This window comes from Varroa destructor, unplaced genomic scaffold, assembly GCF_002443255.2.
Source record: "Varroa destructor unplaced genomic scaffold, Vdes_3.0 BEIS01000002.1, whole genome shotgun sequence".
Taxonomy (NCBI): domain Eukaryota; kingdom Metazoa; phylum Arthropoda; class Arachnida; order Mesostigmata; family Varroidae; genus Varroa; species Varroa destructor.
Genome location: NW_019211455.1, coordinates 5,972,496 through 5,988,267, shown reverse-complemented (window position 1 = coordinate 5,988,267; position 15,772 = coordinate 5,972,496). Strand labels below are relative to the sequence as shown.

The window sequence follows — 15,772 nt, the reverse complement described above, 5'->3', positions numbered from 1 at the left end:
GTGTTCACAGATTCTAAGCTAAACTTTAGTAGATATTAGCAGAGTTCCTACGGCAAATGGCCTCAGAAAAAGTAAGACATAATGGCAAGTGCAATAATTCGGTAGATTATTACGCAAGAAGGCAAGCGCTGTCATATATAGAACAGTGGTCGATTTACTATACTACACTAAATTGGTGGAAAAACAGTGTAGTAAGATAATTAGTCATATTAATCAAAAATGTCGAATAAATAATTTTGATCCGTAGACTGTTTTATTTCTCAGTACAATACTATCTTTAGTCGCACTTTCTGTCAATATGAATGAGAAACTCTCCATGTATATATACTACAAAAATAATATGAACTACTTGATACCATTTTAGCAGCTAAAACGAACAACCCATAAGAGCCAATGTTTGTATTAAGCCACACCACCATCTTTATTTATTTTTTTTTTTTATAGAAGTCAGGATGTCCCCTAGTATTCGCTGACTCTACGATTATTAATTTCCAATGCTAAAGTAAATTACAGTTTTCGTCAATTGTTCTCTACACGACGGGACAATGACGGTCTCTTGCGTGCTTGTGACGCATATTTGTTGTTTTCAGAAAATAAATCTTTGCCTTTTGGACGAAGTTTGTTGGCAATAATCTGCTGCTTGGTTTCAGCAATTTTTTGTATACGCTCTGCTTCGGCTGTCTTAGCTGTATCCACCTCGTGAATCATCCTCTGAATAGCTTGGTTGTATTCCACTTGCTGAAGGTAGCGTTTACGTTGACCGGAGCCTAATGGCGCTGGTCTGCCATCGAGATAGGACCAATCGGGTGCATCAGCAAATTCCCTATAAAAACGGATTGTAATGCAAGAAAAGTAGAGTAGCACAGTTGAAATTTTCGCGCCTTAAATCAATCAGATTTTCATATCGTACCATGGTTCGATTAATGTAATGCTGGTAAAGATTGGTAATCATTAAGGCATGATAACTTACTAAACCGCAGTTGGCACGCGGGTAACTGTGGAAAGTACTGCTAGTTAAAAAAAAACAAAGCAACGTCGAATGCGATATATCTGAATTCGTTTCATATGATTATAATATTAAAGTAATAAACTTTCTAGTGAGACCAAAAGCGGCATTTAAATACTAAGGAGAAACAAGTTGTTGAAATGTTCATTCCCCAAACAGCTAACTAACCTCATCATTTCGATTGCCGACTCTTTCCCGCTTTCTTTTTTTCTTATTTTCTAGGTCACGAAATACTCACTACGAGTAGACGTTGTCTTCATAATTAACTCCCAATACTTTGCCAATCGAAATTTTTCCTGTTATTTAAACAGTTGATAGTTCGCACGTAAGTATGTAACTCTGTAAATCACTTTTAGTCCACGTCAACTTTGTTCAGACGTACGCAACTAAGTCGACTAACTTTTAGTTACCTGGTCATATTGACGTGCCTCGGCTGACCCTTGCTTTCACGGAATCGTGCTCCCGCAAACACAGCCGACGTTGTGTGTATACTTCGGGCAGTAATGAGGCCAAGCTCGCAAGTTGGCACAGCAAAACGTTGAATTAAACTATGCATCGCTATAATTAAATAAATGAAAATGTAGACCTAATCTATAGGGAACACTGTCGCGCACGGTTCTACATTGATTGGCTCTCAGCGCATACGGCTTAAGCGAATATGTCCACATAAGTTGTCTGCTCTAAGCACTGTTTACTAACATGTTACAAGTCACGAGTATAAATTATGAACGCAGTTCTTATACGAGATACTCTATTTTGAGTCAATTACAGAATCGCAGTTTGTCTTGAAAGAAAGGAGTATGCGAATCTTTTAAATAGATGTCTGGATCCGCATGATGCTGGAACTTAAAGCAAGGTGAAGTTTTCACCGGTCAGCTTTCGCAGACTGTCACAGATGGCGCTACAAGCGTTGTAGTTTTACGTGATTTGAATCATCAATTTTACGGGAATTGAACCAGCAACAGTTTCTGCGCTGGCAATTAGATCGCTGAAGACTGCCCGAGTAGTTAAAACGACCCCGACTTCTTCTCTTCCTAACGAAAACTGCACGAAACGGGAGTCGGTCACCGGCAGTGCCTATCGACTCATTCATTCGACAGATAACTACGTGACAGAACAGACGGACGGCAGCTTCAAGGTATGAACGACACGAGACACGTCAAAAAGAAATCAATCTAGAAATTGTTGCAGGGTCGATCTTCGTCATTGTAGTGTGATACGCTAGCTGCAAATAATCGTATAGTTGAGTATTACGGACAAGCAAACTTAATACTGATGTAATTCATGTGCAGTGTAAACAGATTTATTAGGTAGTTTATTTCCACTAATGTCTTAAAAATTACTTAGCGGTAAGAACAGGTACTACATTTAAAACGAAATACTTATGCTTTCAAATGCAAAATATCGATTCGGCAAGCTACAGCAGAAACATTATATAATCCTCGATAAATATTAAATAAAAAACATAATAGCAATGAACAAAAATGCAGGTCATCGTCCCTGCCATAGTCGATGGCTTTCAAACCGGTATTTAATGGCCGAAATACTTGATCAGTAAACATTATTGAGCACAGAGAAAGAAGCATGGTATATGAATTCTTTTCGATAAAATGATCACGTAGAAATTAGTTAGGTTTGTATTATGTGGGTCCACACTTGGTGGTGGTTTTTTTTAAGTATCATACAGCACAGTTTAATGAAGTATATTTTTCTCCATGAGTTCACATATGCTGCAAATAGCCCAGTTTCGCACATTTAGGCAATAAGGGCCCTTAAATATTATACTCGATTCGGTAAAAGCTGCGTCTTTATATCGTATGTTTACACTGGCAAGTTGATAGCATGCGCGACAACAATGCCGATCCCTCAAGGCGAATCCACCGCAAAGCGGACTGAATACGACCAATCGGTCGTGCCTTTCAGTTGAACAAACCACTTGTTAAGCAGGCGAAGTACCGCTCTTGCGAGACTGCGGCAATTCAGTGCCATGGGAGGCATCACAGGCTGTTTCGGGGCTGACCATCTGAGTGCAGTTCACCGTGATAACGTCAGCGACAGAGAGTAGACTAGAAGTCATCATAAAACAACCGCTAATTTCTAGCTGTAGACGTTTTCACTAGATGCATCAATATCAAGCATGCTTTGTGGACTATAACGTTCTGGGATTTTTTAACTTTAATGAAACCTAAGGAAAAGAAAATTTATTAGCAGCTTGCGCGTTTTATGTACTACCATTCGTAAATGGCAAACGTACTGAAATGATGTGCTAGCATCTTAATTGGTTATTAGTCAGTTTTAATTATTGTTGGGGTACGCAGCTTATGGCACAAAGCTCATATGCAGGTGAGGTCTAACAACAGATTGGATTCATGAAAGATGATGTATGTGCAGGTGAAGGTTAGGAACAACAATGTGTCACATATCGTTAAGGATATTTTCTTCGCTGCGAGGCGTAGCCAGCAAAACCACACCATGCGCGTGTATTGTAGTGACAATGCACCAGAACCAGTACCATTTTCAATTACTTTCTGCTGAAATAACAATGCTGAGCGAAAGCTCGGATTGTGTGGATTATTGTGACAGGTGGTAATACCTGGTATGTGTCCCAGCATGCGGCCTAGAGCCGTCCGCGTTCTGAAGCAGCTCTTGTCAATTTTTCAGGCGCGGGATAATTTCCAATAAACAATCGTCCAAGATGCATCGTAGCAAGCTGATGAGATTATTCTCAGCATTCTCAAGCCATCGTTGACGCCTGCTCAGTATCCTCTAATTGAAGCTTTGACCTGTTAGCTGACGCACACGCCCACACACCTCTACAACCGTCGAGTTAAACAAAAAAACGTAGTTTCGGTAACGATTCTCACAACACGAGAAACGAGCCAGTTAGTCTCCAACTTGGCTGATTACATTGTCTATCCTTGAATGAACTAGCCTCTCGTCTTCGACGACATATCACCAAGCCAGTAATGATGATGACGCACTAGTACTTAACGGCATAAACGCTATATATTCGAGCAACGTTTAGTCCTTACATAACGATCATTGGTACGTAACGCCTGTAACACTCGTATATAAATCTGTTAGCTAATTTTGATCAAACGCGATAAAATGCCAACCCCGCGGTAATGATGACAGCTCAGGTAAAATCACTTGAGTCTTTACTGCTACGATCGTATGCGAAATTAATGTCAAATGTTGAAGCCGAATAAATTGCTAGTCACTTAGGTAATGCGTCGATCCGACGAATTAATCGGCGAGCGGTTACATTGTATATTAAAACAGTACCTTAGGACAACTGTAGTGCTCATGATCAGCAACCGCTTGGCAACCAAACCACCAGGTCATAACGGTAACGATCTGCGCTCATAGGAGGCTTGGCAAATTGAGACATCAAATTAACCCAGTATAATTGTTTGTGCTTACAGAGAAATGGCAGCGTTTCATCCATCACCCACTCTACGCGGCCTGCGACATGCGATCAGCATGCAGGCTCGTTTCTGTTCATCTAATGCCCCAACCACCAAAATGTTTATTCACGGCAAATTCGTCGATTCAAAAACGAAGGAATGGGTAGATCTTAAGAATCCTGCTACTAACGAGATTGTTACGCGGGTACCTTGCTCCACCCAGGATGAGATGAACGCTGCGGTTGATAGTTGTAGGAACGCCTTCCAGACCTGGAAAAACACATCCCTCTTAACTAGACAGCAGTATATGTTTCGCCTTCAGAATCTGATTAAGGCTAACACAAAAAGGTTAGCTGAGAGCATCACAACAGAACAGGGTAAAACTTTAACTGATGCAGAAGGTGACGTTTTTCGAGGACAACAAGTTGTGGAACACGCGTGCAGCGCCAGTTCCCTGCTGATGGGAGAAACAACAAATCAAGTCACAAAGGATATGGATATCCTCAGCTATCGACTGCCCCTTGGTGTAACAGCAGGTATTTGCCCTTTTAATTTCCCCGCCATGGTACCGCTTTGGATGTTTCCAATGGCGATTGTATCGGGCAACACAATGATCCTTAAACCGTCCGAAAAGGACCCTGGTGCTACGATGATTCTCATGGAGCTCCTTCAAGAAGCCGGAGTTCCTGATGGCGTCGTCAATGTTATCCACGGAACTCGGGACTCGGTCCGTTTCATTTGCCAAAACCCTTACATCAAAGCGATCTCATTTGTAGGTGCAGATACGGCCGGAAAGTACATTTACGAGGAGGGTGCAAAGAACGGAAAACGTATGCAGTGCAATATGGGAGCGAAGAACCACGGAGTAATTATGCCTGACGCAAATAAGGAACATACTCTCAATCAGCTGGTCGGCGCTGCGTTTGGAGCTGCCGGACAGCGTTGTATGGCGTTGTCAACGGCGATCTTCGTGGGCGAAGCTCGTGAATGGGTTCCGGACTTAATTGAGCGTGCTAAAAAATTGAAAGTCAATGCAGGTCATGTGCCGGGAGCCGACTTTGGTCCCGTGATCAGCGTGGAGAGCAAAAACCGCATCCATGAGCTGATCGAGTCAGGCGTCAAGGAGGGCTGTAAGCTTCTTCTAGACGGACGTGACATTGTGGTAAAAGGCTTTGAGAAGGGAAACTTCATAGGACCCACACTTCTTCATGGCTTCACGCCGTCAATGCGCTGTTATCGCGAGGAAATTTTCGGTCCGGTTCTTATTTCCACTGAGGTTGACACACTCGACCAGGCCATCGAGATCATCAACAACAACCTGTACGGCAATGGGACGGCTATCTTTACAACAAACGGTGCTACGGCGCGTAAGTTTACCTTTGAAGCTGACTGTGGTCAAGTTGGAATTAACGTGCCAATTCCAGTGCCCTTGCCGATGTTTTCGTTTACCGGTTCTCGTGGCTCATTTCTTGGTGATGCCAATTTCTATGGCAAGGCTGGTCTCAATTTCTACACGCAATGGAAGACCGTCACTCAGTTGTGGAGGACCCAGGACTCATCATCAACAAAGGCTGCCGTAGCCATGCCTATTATGCGTTAATGGTGCAAATATCGTAAGATTTTTGCCGATCTGTTGAATGATGGTGATGGTGTGTTTTTGTTAACGATGTACAATGCAGAATTCCGATAAGCTCAATGACGCTTTACCATGGCGACGAATGAGGCTCGGATAGGCCTTTCCTTTTTACAAGATGATGAAAAAAAGGATTATAAAATGTATGCGATGGTGCCAAACGGGATATATCTATCCACTGTCACATGACAAACTCCTATATGAATGCATATATTTTCTAATAAAAAGGGATAGTAGATAAATATATGGCTCAGGTTCTAAGCGATTAAAGTAACACTACAAAAATATCAAGCTTTCCCAATGTAATATAATCTTTATTTTCGTAAATTACGGCCAAAAATAAAGGTATTATGCGTCTAAAGAATTTACGTGATTCTTCTTTTTCAGTAGATCGTAACGTAATAACGGAGAGATCTCCGTGACTATCTTTGCCGTATGGTAAGCGTATCAAGAAAAGTCATCCTTACGCGGTTGTTATCTCTATTAGATGGAGGGCTGCAACACAGTCGGTAAGAAAACGCCGAGATCGACGGCTCCGATAACATCTCTTAACCTTACTCTAGTGTTACTGAGATGTCTTCCATTCCTAACCTAATATGTGCATTTGTACAGCTATCGTTTGACACTTGTTTTTGAGTCGTCAATCATGTCCTACTGTATAAAAGATATAGCCATGTCTTTACCGAATGGAGAGGAAAAGTTCAAAATTCACTATAGTTACATTGCGTCGATTACGATAATTGTCTATGGTTACCTTATAACGCAGTGTTAACTATACGATCTTATGTACACAATTCAGTAGATCCGCTGCTAAAAACCTTTTCGAGCAATTATCCCTATCAGTTAATCTTCCAGGATATACTATCTTCTTGTCTTAGTATATATATTCGTTTACATTCATCAGGTCCGCAATTATTCTTTAGCTTGACGCTTCAATTAACAGTCTTAGATACATCTGCAACATTACCCACGATTTAAACACTGTTTTATGGTTGCGCTTTGCGCTCGAGGCAGAATAGCTGATAAACGATAGTTAAACAGAACGAAAATTAGATAGTTATCAGGTTCAGATTAGGTGTACGGGATGCATCTTCGCTTCTTGAAGATCCTGCTTTATTCGTTTGCCGTGTGCTTGACGTAAGATCTGAAGGGTGTGTAACTTGAATCATGTTTTTTGCGGTATGTCTCTAGCGTCAAAGTAAATTTTAACGTTATAATTGATCCGCAGTAATTTTTTCAACTTACATAAAATAAATATTTGGTCGTAATTTGAACTCGATGACAATCGTCCCGGGCGTGTATTTTCGATAAGAATGTTCGACGATGAAAGATTGCCGTAATAATAATGATAACAAAAGCATTTGTTCCTTAATAACTATGAGGAGTCGTTATCTTCGCCATTCACAGTTCGCGTATACGAAATACGCTTTTTACCGCCCGCGTTACTCTGCGCTCGCTGGCTACTATCGGGTTCCTAGAACTTCCTTTTGATGTCTGCACTTATGTATCAATGTTGCTCTCCAGATAGAATTTGTCATCTTAATGGACGCTAAATGTACGAATGGTAGTACCAAATCGCGGTTGTTAGAAGAATGCCATTTTTCATAACCTCTGCTTTAAAAATGCATATAGCATTCTACAGGCAACGCCGTGGAGAGCAGAAGACATTTTTGCTAATGCGACTCAAAAACAAACGAGGTTGTGTACTTCGTCGATCCTTGTTATCTCATTACATGTTGTAGTGTCACGAGCTCCATGCGTGTAGCATTCCATTGGAATATTACAGAGATTTTAATTCCGGCTATCAAAGTAAGGATAAAGTTGTCAAAAAAGCGTTTTGAAGCTTACCTTTGAAAGATATGGGTGATGTTCCACATGCTAAAAATACACACGCTGCGCTAGAGGGGGCTTAGCCTGAACCTATGCCTTTTCCATCAAATTTCCGCATGTGTTTTTTCTCAGCCGACCCCTGGTTTGGAATGTTTTACAGAACTTTGTAACCATAGCAAAGGGTGCAGTAGGCGAATAGCGGCCATATAAAATTTACAAAACTTTTGGATACTCTATATCGACAAAAATATCCTGATTTTTCTCATTTTAAGGGAGGCTGTGTTTCCTAGTTTCAACAGACACCATGGAGATCGCTTCCTATCTAATACGTCATATTGTCTAAACGAAAGCGATGCGTTTGCAACGAGCGGTGTATTGTTAGGAAAGAACAAAATGCATTGAACATTTAGAAGTAGCCTGAGGACCAACCGCACGCCTTCTAAAAACCTCCTTGGCCTGATGGAACATTTAGAAAATCAAATAGTATCATAGATGCGGATGTGTGCTTATACAGCAAGTACAAGAACACGTTCCCTATTGTGCATGTTTAGAAATAATGGAGAAAAACCGAAGTAATCTCAATCTGTAAATAAATTATTTTGTTAAAGTAATATACATCTGTGCAAGGACCATCTGCCCTGTCGGATAAGGTCGATGCTATCCTTGGGACAAGTTACTACACGAGCTTACATAGTCACCATTTACGTAAATCCGGCGTACGTTGAAGACTCGTTTGGATGGCCCGGGAGGCTAACAACATGAATTCACAAGCACCCGTGAGTCATGAACAGCAGCTTTTGTAGAAGGTGCGAACGCAGGACTTATTCAACTTTTCAATACAATAACGATACCCTTCTTTAATACACTAATTGAATGCGGCTTTCTAGCTTGATCTAGCTGGGGTAAAATCAGTGAGCTTTGTGGGTAACGTATTTGTCTGCTAATCTTTTAGGGACACGTTGTGGTCTACGTTCGAACCCGGGCGTAGACAGATGTTGTTTCGTGCTGGGAGCCGTCTGTGTGATGTAGTGCTTGACGGCGATACCGGACGTAAAACTTGAAACATAAAGGGTAAAATCAACTGTTCTGAAGGGAGTCTTAAATTTACACACATATATAACAGCATATAGCAGTGTTAAGTGTGTATCCTTAGGCTTCCCTGTTGATTGAACAACTCTATGCATGATTTGATTGGTCGCCTCTCAGTTTATTGGTAATTGTAAAAACAATATTTCATACAGTAGATGCTATGAACAACGAAGGGTGGAAAGATCTGGAGGCAAAACAAGACGACCATTCTGTCCGCGGATGTCAGCACGCACTTTGTGAGGCAATGAATTTTCATTGTCTAAATGAGAGACGTATTAGTAGACACCATACTTCTTTTAATTAAAACCGTTTATTTGTGTTAGTGTAAATATTCACTGGTGAAGAGATACATTATTAGGATTTTCAGAGTTACCTTCTTACCTGGTCATCCTACCTAGTCATCTTGGCCTTTAACAATTCGGGGTCATCTTGCCAGGGGCTCCAGATATGAGCGAATGTTAGCTGCTTAGGTAAAAACATTTAATAACGTTCAAATATGTTATGTTCTTGTTTTGTTCATTCTATGATTTACTGTCTTTGCAGCTCATTGAAAAGTTTGATTTATCTAATTTGTCCTTAAGTTTTTAACTTAGTCCTTGATATCTTGTTCAAGTTATTTGATGCAAACTAAAAAACGCTTGCAAACGAAAAGCGTACATGATTCCCTTGTAAACAATATATATAGGAAGTATAGTAAGTTATCTCGCCACCACCCTATGGTACAAATATAAATAGCAGTTCCATTCCATCTGCAAATTTTGATAACTACCATCGATGCGGATTCGTTCGCGGCATCGGCGCCCCCTACAGACAGTTAACTTTGTTTTTGTTATGATACAGACCATTCCGCCATTTTGAAGGCTTAAGAATTGCCCTTTCAACCCAATGGCGGCATATTAACAGCGCACTCGATGAACAACTGCACTGTCGCATTGTTACTGTGTCTGCATCGTGTGCAAGAGGAGATTGTTCAGTGAATGCCGACCTATTTTATCTGTAAAAACCCATGCCGTCAATCACCAATCATCCATCAAGATAAAAGGCTCTAATCTTTTCCCAATTGTAAATCGTGAGTTTGAATCATCGAAGATGCCTCATGTGTCATTCTAATACGTAAGAAAAGAGATACCGTAGCGTAATAATCAAACCTCTATGCAATATTCATTACTAGCCATATTGTGGGCGGAGAACAGCGCATATTTAGAATCGCTTAAAAGCAATTCCGAGACATTGATTCCTGTTAATTTCGAAGCTTTCTATTAATATATTAGGTAAGTGTTATGGGCTAGTGTATTATAGACAATACTATGCCGTATTATCAACCAGAATAGCGAGCCTATAAGAGCTTGACTAAATTAAAACCTTTGACGTGGTAAGGCGAGCATGAAGATATAATGAGAATGACGACGATTTTGTTCGAGGACAAAATGGTGGCCATGGATATCATCGACGAATTTAAAGAGATGTCTTTAAGTATTTGTTAGCAATTTGAGTGTTAGGCTAATAATCTGCTTGAAATGTTTTGATTTTCAGTCAAAATTTGAAATAATTGTCTATGAACGTTAAGGGCATGTGTGCGTGTTAGACGTGTGAGAGTTGTTCTCTGATTGATTTGAGAATAAGAACGGTAATTGTGATGTTATGGAGGGATAACAAACACCAAAATGCTATAGCAAGTTACGGATTTTACCAACAGTATGTAGGCGATAAGCGACTGAATTTTTGTTTTCCAGATGACACGACGAGCCACTGCTATTGAGGCCGTCGAGAATCTCAACAAAAGGCTCGAACGGGCTGAACAACTATACCGACAGTTCAGAGCCTTCGCCAAACGGCACAGAATTCTTCTTCAGCGTTATCACAACATGAAGTCTAAGGTAATATGTTTATTCCTTTTATTGACACAGACATATTATCTCTGTATGTGTTCTGGCGCCATCAATGAGTAACTCGTACGGTGTCGCTCGTTATAGCATTTTGATTAAAAAAACTTATGGAAATTTCCCCTCAAGAACTTTCCCACTCTGAATATCTATTTGTTATTATGGCTTAGTAGGTTTCTTTCCAGAGGGCTAGATTTACTTGTGTTTTCATAGCGCGCTGCTTTTAGATGCGTTTCCGTCCTACGGCTTCTTTATTATGGCGCAAGAAGTTCTTCCTTTCCGACGTCATGTAGGCGAGATTGGAGATTGGACTGGAGAAAAATAATCTATAGATTTGGATTAAAGGCATAATTTAGAGGACATATGTTTGCGTTTGGTTTTAGTAACAAAGTAAATAACGTTAACCAATTATAGTTTGACTGTTTCAACTATACCTAAGTGTAATGGCTTCATATATCTAACAATCAACTTTGTATCACTGCAATCAAACAATTTGCAGATGGAACATTTTGAATCTTTTTCTTTTGAAAAACAGGAAGAATGTTACCAGCTTCAGGCGCAGGTAATTAAGCTGAGAACAGCTTTGGAGACAGAAATACAGGAACATAGGAAAACAAAGCTCTGTGTAGAAAGGTTGAATAAGCAGTTTCAATCTGTTAAAGAGGTTTTCTTGGCATTGGATGTTGAAGACGAACATAAATGGGATTTGATCAATACGATATGCTCAAATAGGCCACATCAGGCAAACATATCGTCCAAGGCCACGTTTGTAAGTTCAACTTTGTTAATATTTTGAGCGCATAACATTACACATGTTTTGAAACAGACATTGTGGTCTTTCTTAATGCTAAAAATAGGTTTGGTATGGTTTGAAGTATTATGGGGTTATTGTATTATCAAAAAAAATTATATTGTCATTAAAAAGGTGTTTGACTTCTTGCACTACTAGTTTCTCTTTGTATTATTTTAGCATAACTTATTATACTTGGCACCTTGCTTTCTTGACATCTGCGCTCTAGAGGTCTAATCAGACATGTTGTTTTATTGCCATAGCACGATTTGCTGGATACACCTATGCATGAGCTCGAGGAGAACTCAGCAGTGTCAATGGAAAGCTTAATCTCGATGATAGAATCTTCTTCAAAAAGCAGTTTTATCGCCCCAGAGGAGACAGTCAGGTCTGACCATGAAAACGAATATAACTGTGACCAGGAGTCTGTATATAGTAATGACACGACGGAGTCAGCAACATCGAGCGACGAAGTAGCTCCGTTTGGACAGAAGGCGCATGGACTGACTAGCTCCTACCAGGAAGGATTCTCTAATAATGAGGAAGAAACGCTTTTCCGAAAAATTAGGCGTAAGTATATTGTGATAAATATAGTAAGATTCGACTCTGCGTAACTCGGATAGGTATCTTCAATAAATTACAGAAAAGGCCTAACCGGTATAACGGTCAAAAAAACATAGAATTGTCCAGTTAAGAAGAACAGTAAGTGTACTCATCTGCGCCGACATGTACCGCAATATGCAGAAGTATCTACGTGCGAAACTGACTTATTTTTTGTATTATGCCGCGATACGCGTGCTTGTATTTGTCTCTTTAGAAAGGTCATCAAGCATAGATGCATCGCTGAAAGTCTCAGTCGATAGAAACACTCGCATCACGACTGCTGAAGCAAGAATTGGGACAAAGCCTGGCCTCGTAGTGTCTGTAGAAACGCCTACAGGTAGACGCAGCCAGAGTTTCGATACACGAATGGAAGGTGAAGCTAACAATCCCTGTGTTTTGGCGTTGCTTGCGGATAAGGCCGTCAGAACACCCACCGATTTACCAAACGCGCCTATGTATCGCAGCGACTCAGCTAGCAAGCTAACGAACAAGAAACACCAGCAAGTAGACTTCTTTCTCCAACAGAGAACAAAATAATGCATTAACGATTTTCTCTAGCTAGATGCTATAAATGTTGTATGTATCATTCGAACGTTTAGTACAAGTGGTGCAGGAAATAGTACCCCACGTTAAGTATTATGCCCCCATTAAGTGCTATGCGGAAAAGTTCAGCTTGATTGCTTCTTTGAGAAAAAGAGCTTCTGTTTTACGTGTACTTTTAGTTGACATAATAGCTACGCTAATTTTTCTTGCCATGTCTGTGGTTTGCCTTTCTAGATTTGTCAGGAAATATGTAGGGCCTCTTGTCAAATGTGCCAAATGTAAACGGGTAATGAAGTTCCATGACACACTGCAATGTACAGAATGCAGCTTACCTGTTCACCAGAAGTGTCAGGAAGACGCGCCCCTACCATGTATGCCGACCGCTACTATTGTAAGTTAGTTTAACTTGAGTTGCCGACAGCGTAGACGCTCACCAAATACTATTTCACTCAGACCTCTTTTGCGACTAGATATTTCTGAAAAGCACATTTTACTATACCAAATATATAAACAGCGTCGGGAACTTGACCAAGACAGGCTTTTACATTTGTCTTATAAAGCTGTGGCAATAACAGCCACGGGATTTTGTGTGTGAAGAAAGAAACTTACTTTTTCTAATAATTCCGATATTTTAGAAGTCGAACAAATCAATGAAAGAGCCGAATAAGCTATTGGAATACTGTCCAGTCTCAGGGCCACGAGTACCACCATTACTCATAAACTGTTTCCATGAGCTAGAAAAGGACCATCGCATCAGGGAGGTCGGCCTCTACCGCAATTCCGCCTTGCAGAGCGACGTGCAATCGCTCGTAAAGAAATTACTGAAATCTCCCCAGCATGACCTGTCACAGTATGACACACATGTGATTGCTGGTGTTGTGAAGAGTTTCTTGCTGAAGCTGCTAAGCGAACCGCTAGTGCCGACATCGATGTACAGCTCTTTCGCGAAAGCGACAGAACCAGAACGACATGGCCATTCCGATAAAGCCTTACGCTCGGAAGTGGAAGGTTTACCTCAGGCCAACCGGGACACCTTGGCATACGTCATGTTGCACATTCGCGTTGTAGAAGAAATTTCCGACAATAAAATGGATCGGGAGAATCTAACAAGGGTTAGTACAGTGCGTCATTAGGCCTTTTACAATACCATCCATGCGATTGGGATTTAGCGTATTTTCAAGAGACTGAACTAGTTGATTGCGTATGCAATTGTGCTAACTCTGACCCCATAGCATGCGATTAATACCATCTCCAAATCGAGTGAAGTTTTAGAAAAATGAGCATAAGAGCTTCTCAGAAGAACCTTAAAATTGGTACCTAATATTGCCATATTTGTACAACAGTTTGCACGGCCGTTTACACCCCGTGGATCTTCTCTTTTTTCAATGGATGATGTTAAATTATTAGCTTTTTACTTTGCTTTCATTTCACCGCGGCAAGCTGCCGTCGCCTGAACTCTGGTACAGTGTGTTAGCAGTCAATCCAGTGATTGTTGTACTACTACGTCTCTAAATTTTGCGCAACATTATTTACGAAGGTATTTGCCCCGACGATCGTGGGATATCCGTTAAACGCGCAGATAAACCCTGCACTAATGGACCAAAATGTCACCCAGAGAATCATGTCACGTCTTCTGAATATGGAACCGCCATTCTGGGACGCAATCATACAACGTGCAAATCGAATGATGTTGCGGGTGCCTTCAAAAGAGTGTGTGCCTAACCCTAAGAAATCAAATGTCTTTTCATCACCCAAAATTAGCTAAAATACTTCATTTTCGGCTGAGCGGCGATCCACGGCCCTTAAAACGAACATTATTACTTAGCTCAATATGTTAGGGCATTGAATAGGTTTATTTTAGTATAGCCATGTTGCTTGTGGTATAAATTTAGACCTCTTTATTTTGCAACGCGGAGTAGAAGACGCGCGTCAACGAGGCCTCGGCTCCTCGTTTGTATATAGAGGGCGGAGTGCTTAAAGAGAACACCTTCGAAGCCAGCCCGTTTGAAGACATTTTTTGGAGCAAAGCGTCCGTCTGAGCATTTTTTTCGAAACATATCGAGTCACAATAGCAGAAATTAGGCTAAGCATAGCGATTTTTGAATACAAAAGGCTGTGTTGCTTCTGTGCCATTGATTTATCATCGTTCATACGATACGCGAGTAGATAAGCTTAGAAAATAAAGAAATTGACGCTGATCGTAATTAAGAAAGCGGTAAAACCAGTGAATTTACAAAATCCAATTATTCTATTTAATGTAAAAAATCCATTTGCAGTGGATGATCGTAAAGTCGACAGCCATATGCATCCATGCAAATGTTTCATCTACGCTTGATACGGCAGGGACAACAGCGGAAAATACTAGCCATTCATACCACACAAAGAAGTATACTTTTGTGTTCATATATGACACCTTTGTATACAAACAAATAAAAACACACGGAAACAGAAAAACCTAACATATATGGATAATCTCGTATGTTTACCAACCGTTCTTACTTACCGAGTCCACTCAACTGATAGAAATGTTTAAGCTTGAACTCAAGCTAACACGCTTAAAGCAGTTATTATATAATAAATTGTATGTATATATCGATATAAAAAGATGTGTACACATCAATGCACAACATTGAACAGTGCTGTTTTTCGTTCACGCTTTTTAGCTTTGGTCATTTATAAAGCATATGCTAGTTTTATTAATAAAGTTCGTTAGTCGGCTGCCTAGAGACGCTACGAGACAGTTAGCAGGTCCGAATTAAAAAAGAAAAAGGCAGAACTGGCGAAGTTGTCCCTAGGCCAGCGATGAGATAATCACAGGCACAATTTGTCCTGTCGTATTGTCAAAACTGGAAACCTCAGCTAAAAACAAGATTCAGAGTAGAGTTGAATGTCGTCAGTATGAAAGATGACTACGAACGCTATTTTCATATCCACTTAACAACTGTGTTCGTTCTTTTCAAGCGGAAATATTGGTCCGGTAAAAAAAAA

General features: G+C 40.5%; 3 protein-coding genes across 12 annotated transcripts; 2 read left to right on the top strand and 1 right to left on the bottom strand.

Moving 5' to 3' along the window:
• Positions 1 to 396: 396 nt before the first annotated feature.
• Positions 397 to 1,703, bottom strand: mRpL52 (mitochondrial ribosomal protein L52). 2 transcript variants are annotated; one of them, XM_086981047.1, is made up of 3 exons: positions 1,417 to 1,555; positions 1,175 to 1,302; positions 397 to 823 (listed from the first exon to the last, which is right to left on the bottom strand). In XM_086981047.1, the coding sequence occupies exons 2-3, from the start codon at positions 1,180 to 1,182 to the stop codon at positions 520 to 522; spliced, it is 312 nt and encodes a 103-aa protein (XP_086837173.1). In that variant the 5' UTR covers positions 1,183 to 1,302; positions 1,417 to 1,555; the 3' UTR covers positions 397 to 519. The 2 variants fall into 2 exon arrangements, with proteins under 2 accessions (XP_086837173.1, XP_022650465.1); XM_022794730.2 differs by lacking the exon at positions 1,175 to 1,302 and having other exon boundaries at positions 1,417 to 1,703.
• Positions 1,704 to 1,961: 258 nt separating this feature from the next.
• LOC111245847 (putative methylmalonate-semialdehyde/malonate-semialdehyde dehydrogenase [acylating], mitochondrial) lies at positions 1,962 to 6,410 on the top strand. The gene is made up of 2 exons (XM_022794727.2): positions 1,962 to 2,144; positions 4,432 to 6,410. Exon 2 carries the CDS (start codon positions 4,436 to 4,438, stop codon positions 6,011 to 6,013), a length of 1,578 nt encoding a protein of 525 aa, XP_022650462.1. The 5' UTR covers positions 1,962 to 2,144; positions 4,432 to 4,435; the 3' UTR covers positions 6,014 to 6,410.
• A 4-nt stretch (positions 6,411 to 6,414) lies between these two features.
• On the top strand, positions 6,415 to 15,418 carry LOC111245846 (rac GTPase-activating protein 1-like). Of its 9 annotated transcripts, none has more exons than XM_086981032.1 (10): positions 6,415 to 6,555; positions 8,485 to 8,652; positions 8,829 to 8,947; positions 10,699 to 10,842; positions 11,348 to 11,617; positions 11,902 to 12,208; positions 12,456 to 12,741; positions 13,019 to 13,175; positions 13,420 to 13,896; positions 14,322 to 15,418. In XM_086981032.1, the coding sequence occupies exons 4-10, from the start codon at positions 10,699 to 10,701 to the stop codon at positions 14,547 to 14,549; spliced, it is 1,869 nt and encodes a 622-aa protein (XP_086837158.1). In that variant the 5' UTR covers positions 6,415 to 6,555; positions 8,485 to 8,652; positions 8,829 to 8,947; the 3' UTR covers positions 14,550 to 15,418. The 9 variants fall into 9 exon arrangements, with proteins under 9 accessions (XP_086837158.1, XP_086837157.1, XP_022650451.1 ...); XM_086981031.1 differs by having other exon boundaries at positions 8,485 to 8,682; XM_022794716.2 differs by lacking the exons at positions 6,415 to 6,555; positions 8,485 to 8,652; positions 8,829 to 8,947 and adding an exon at positions 9,697 to 10,034.
• The last annotated feature ends 354 nt before the right edge of the window (positions 15,419 to 15,772 follow it).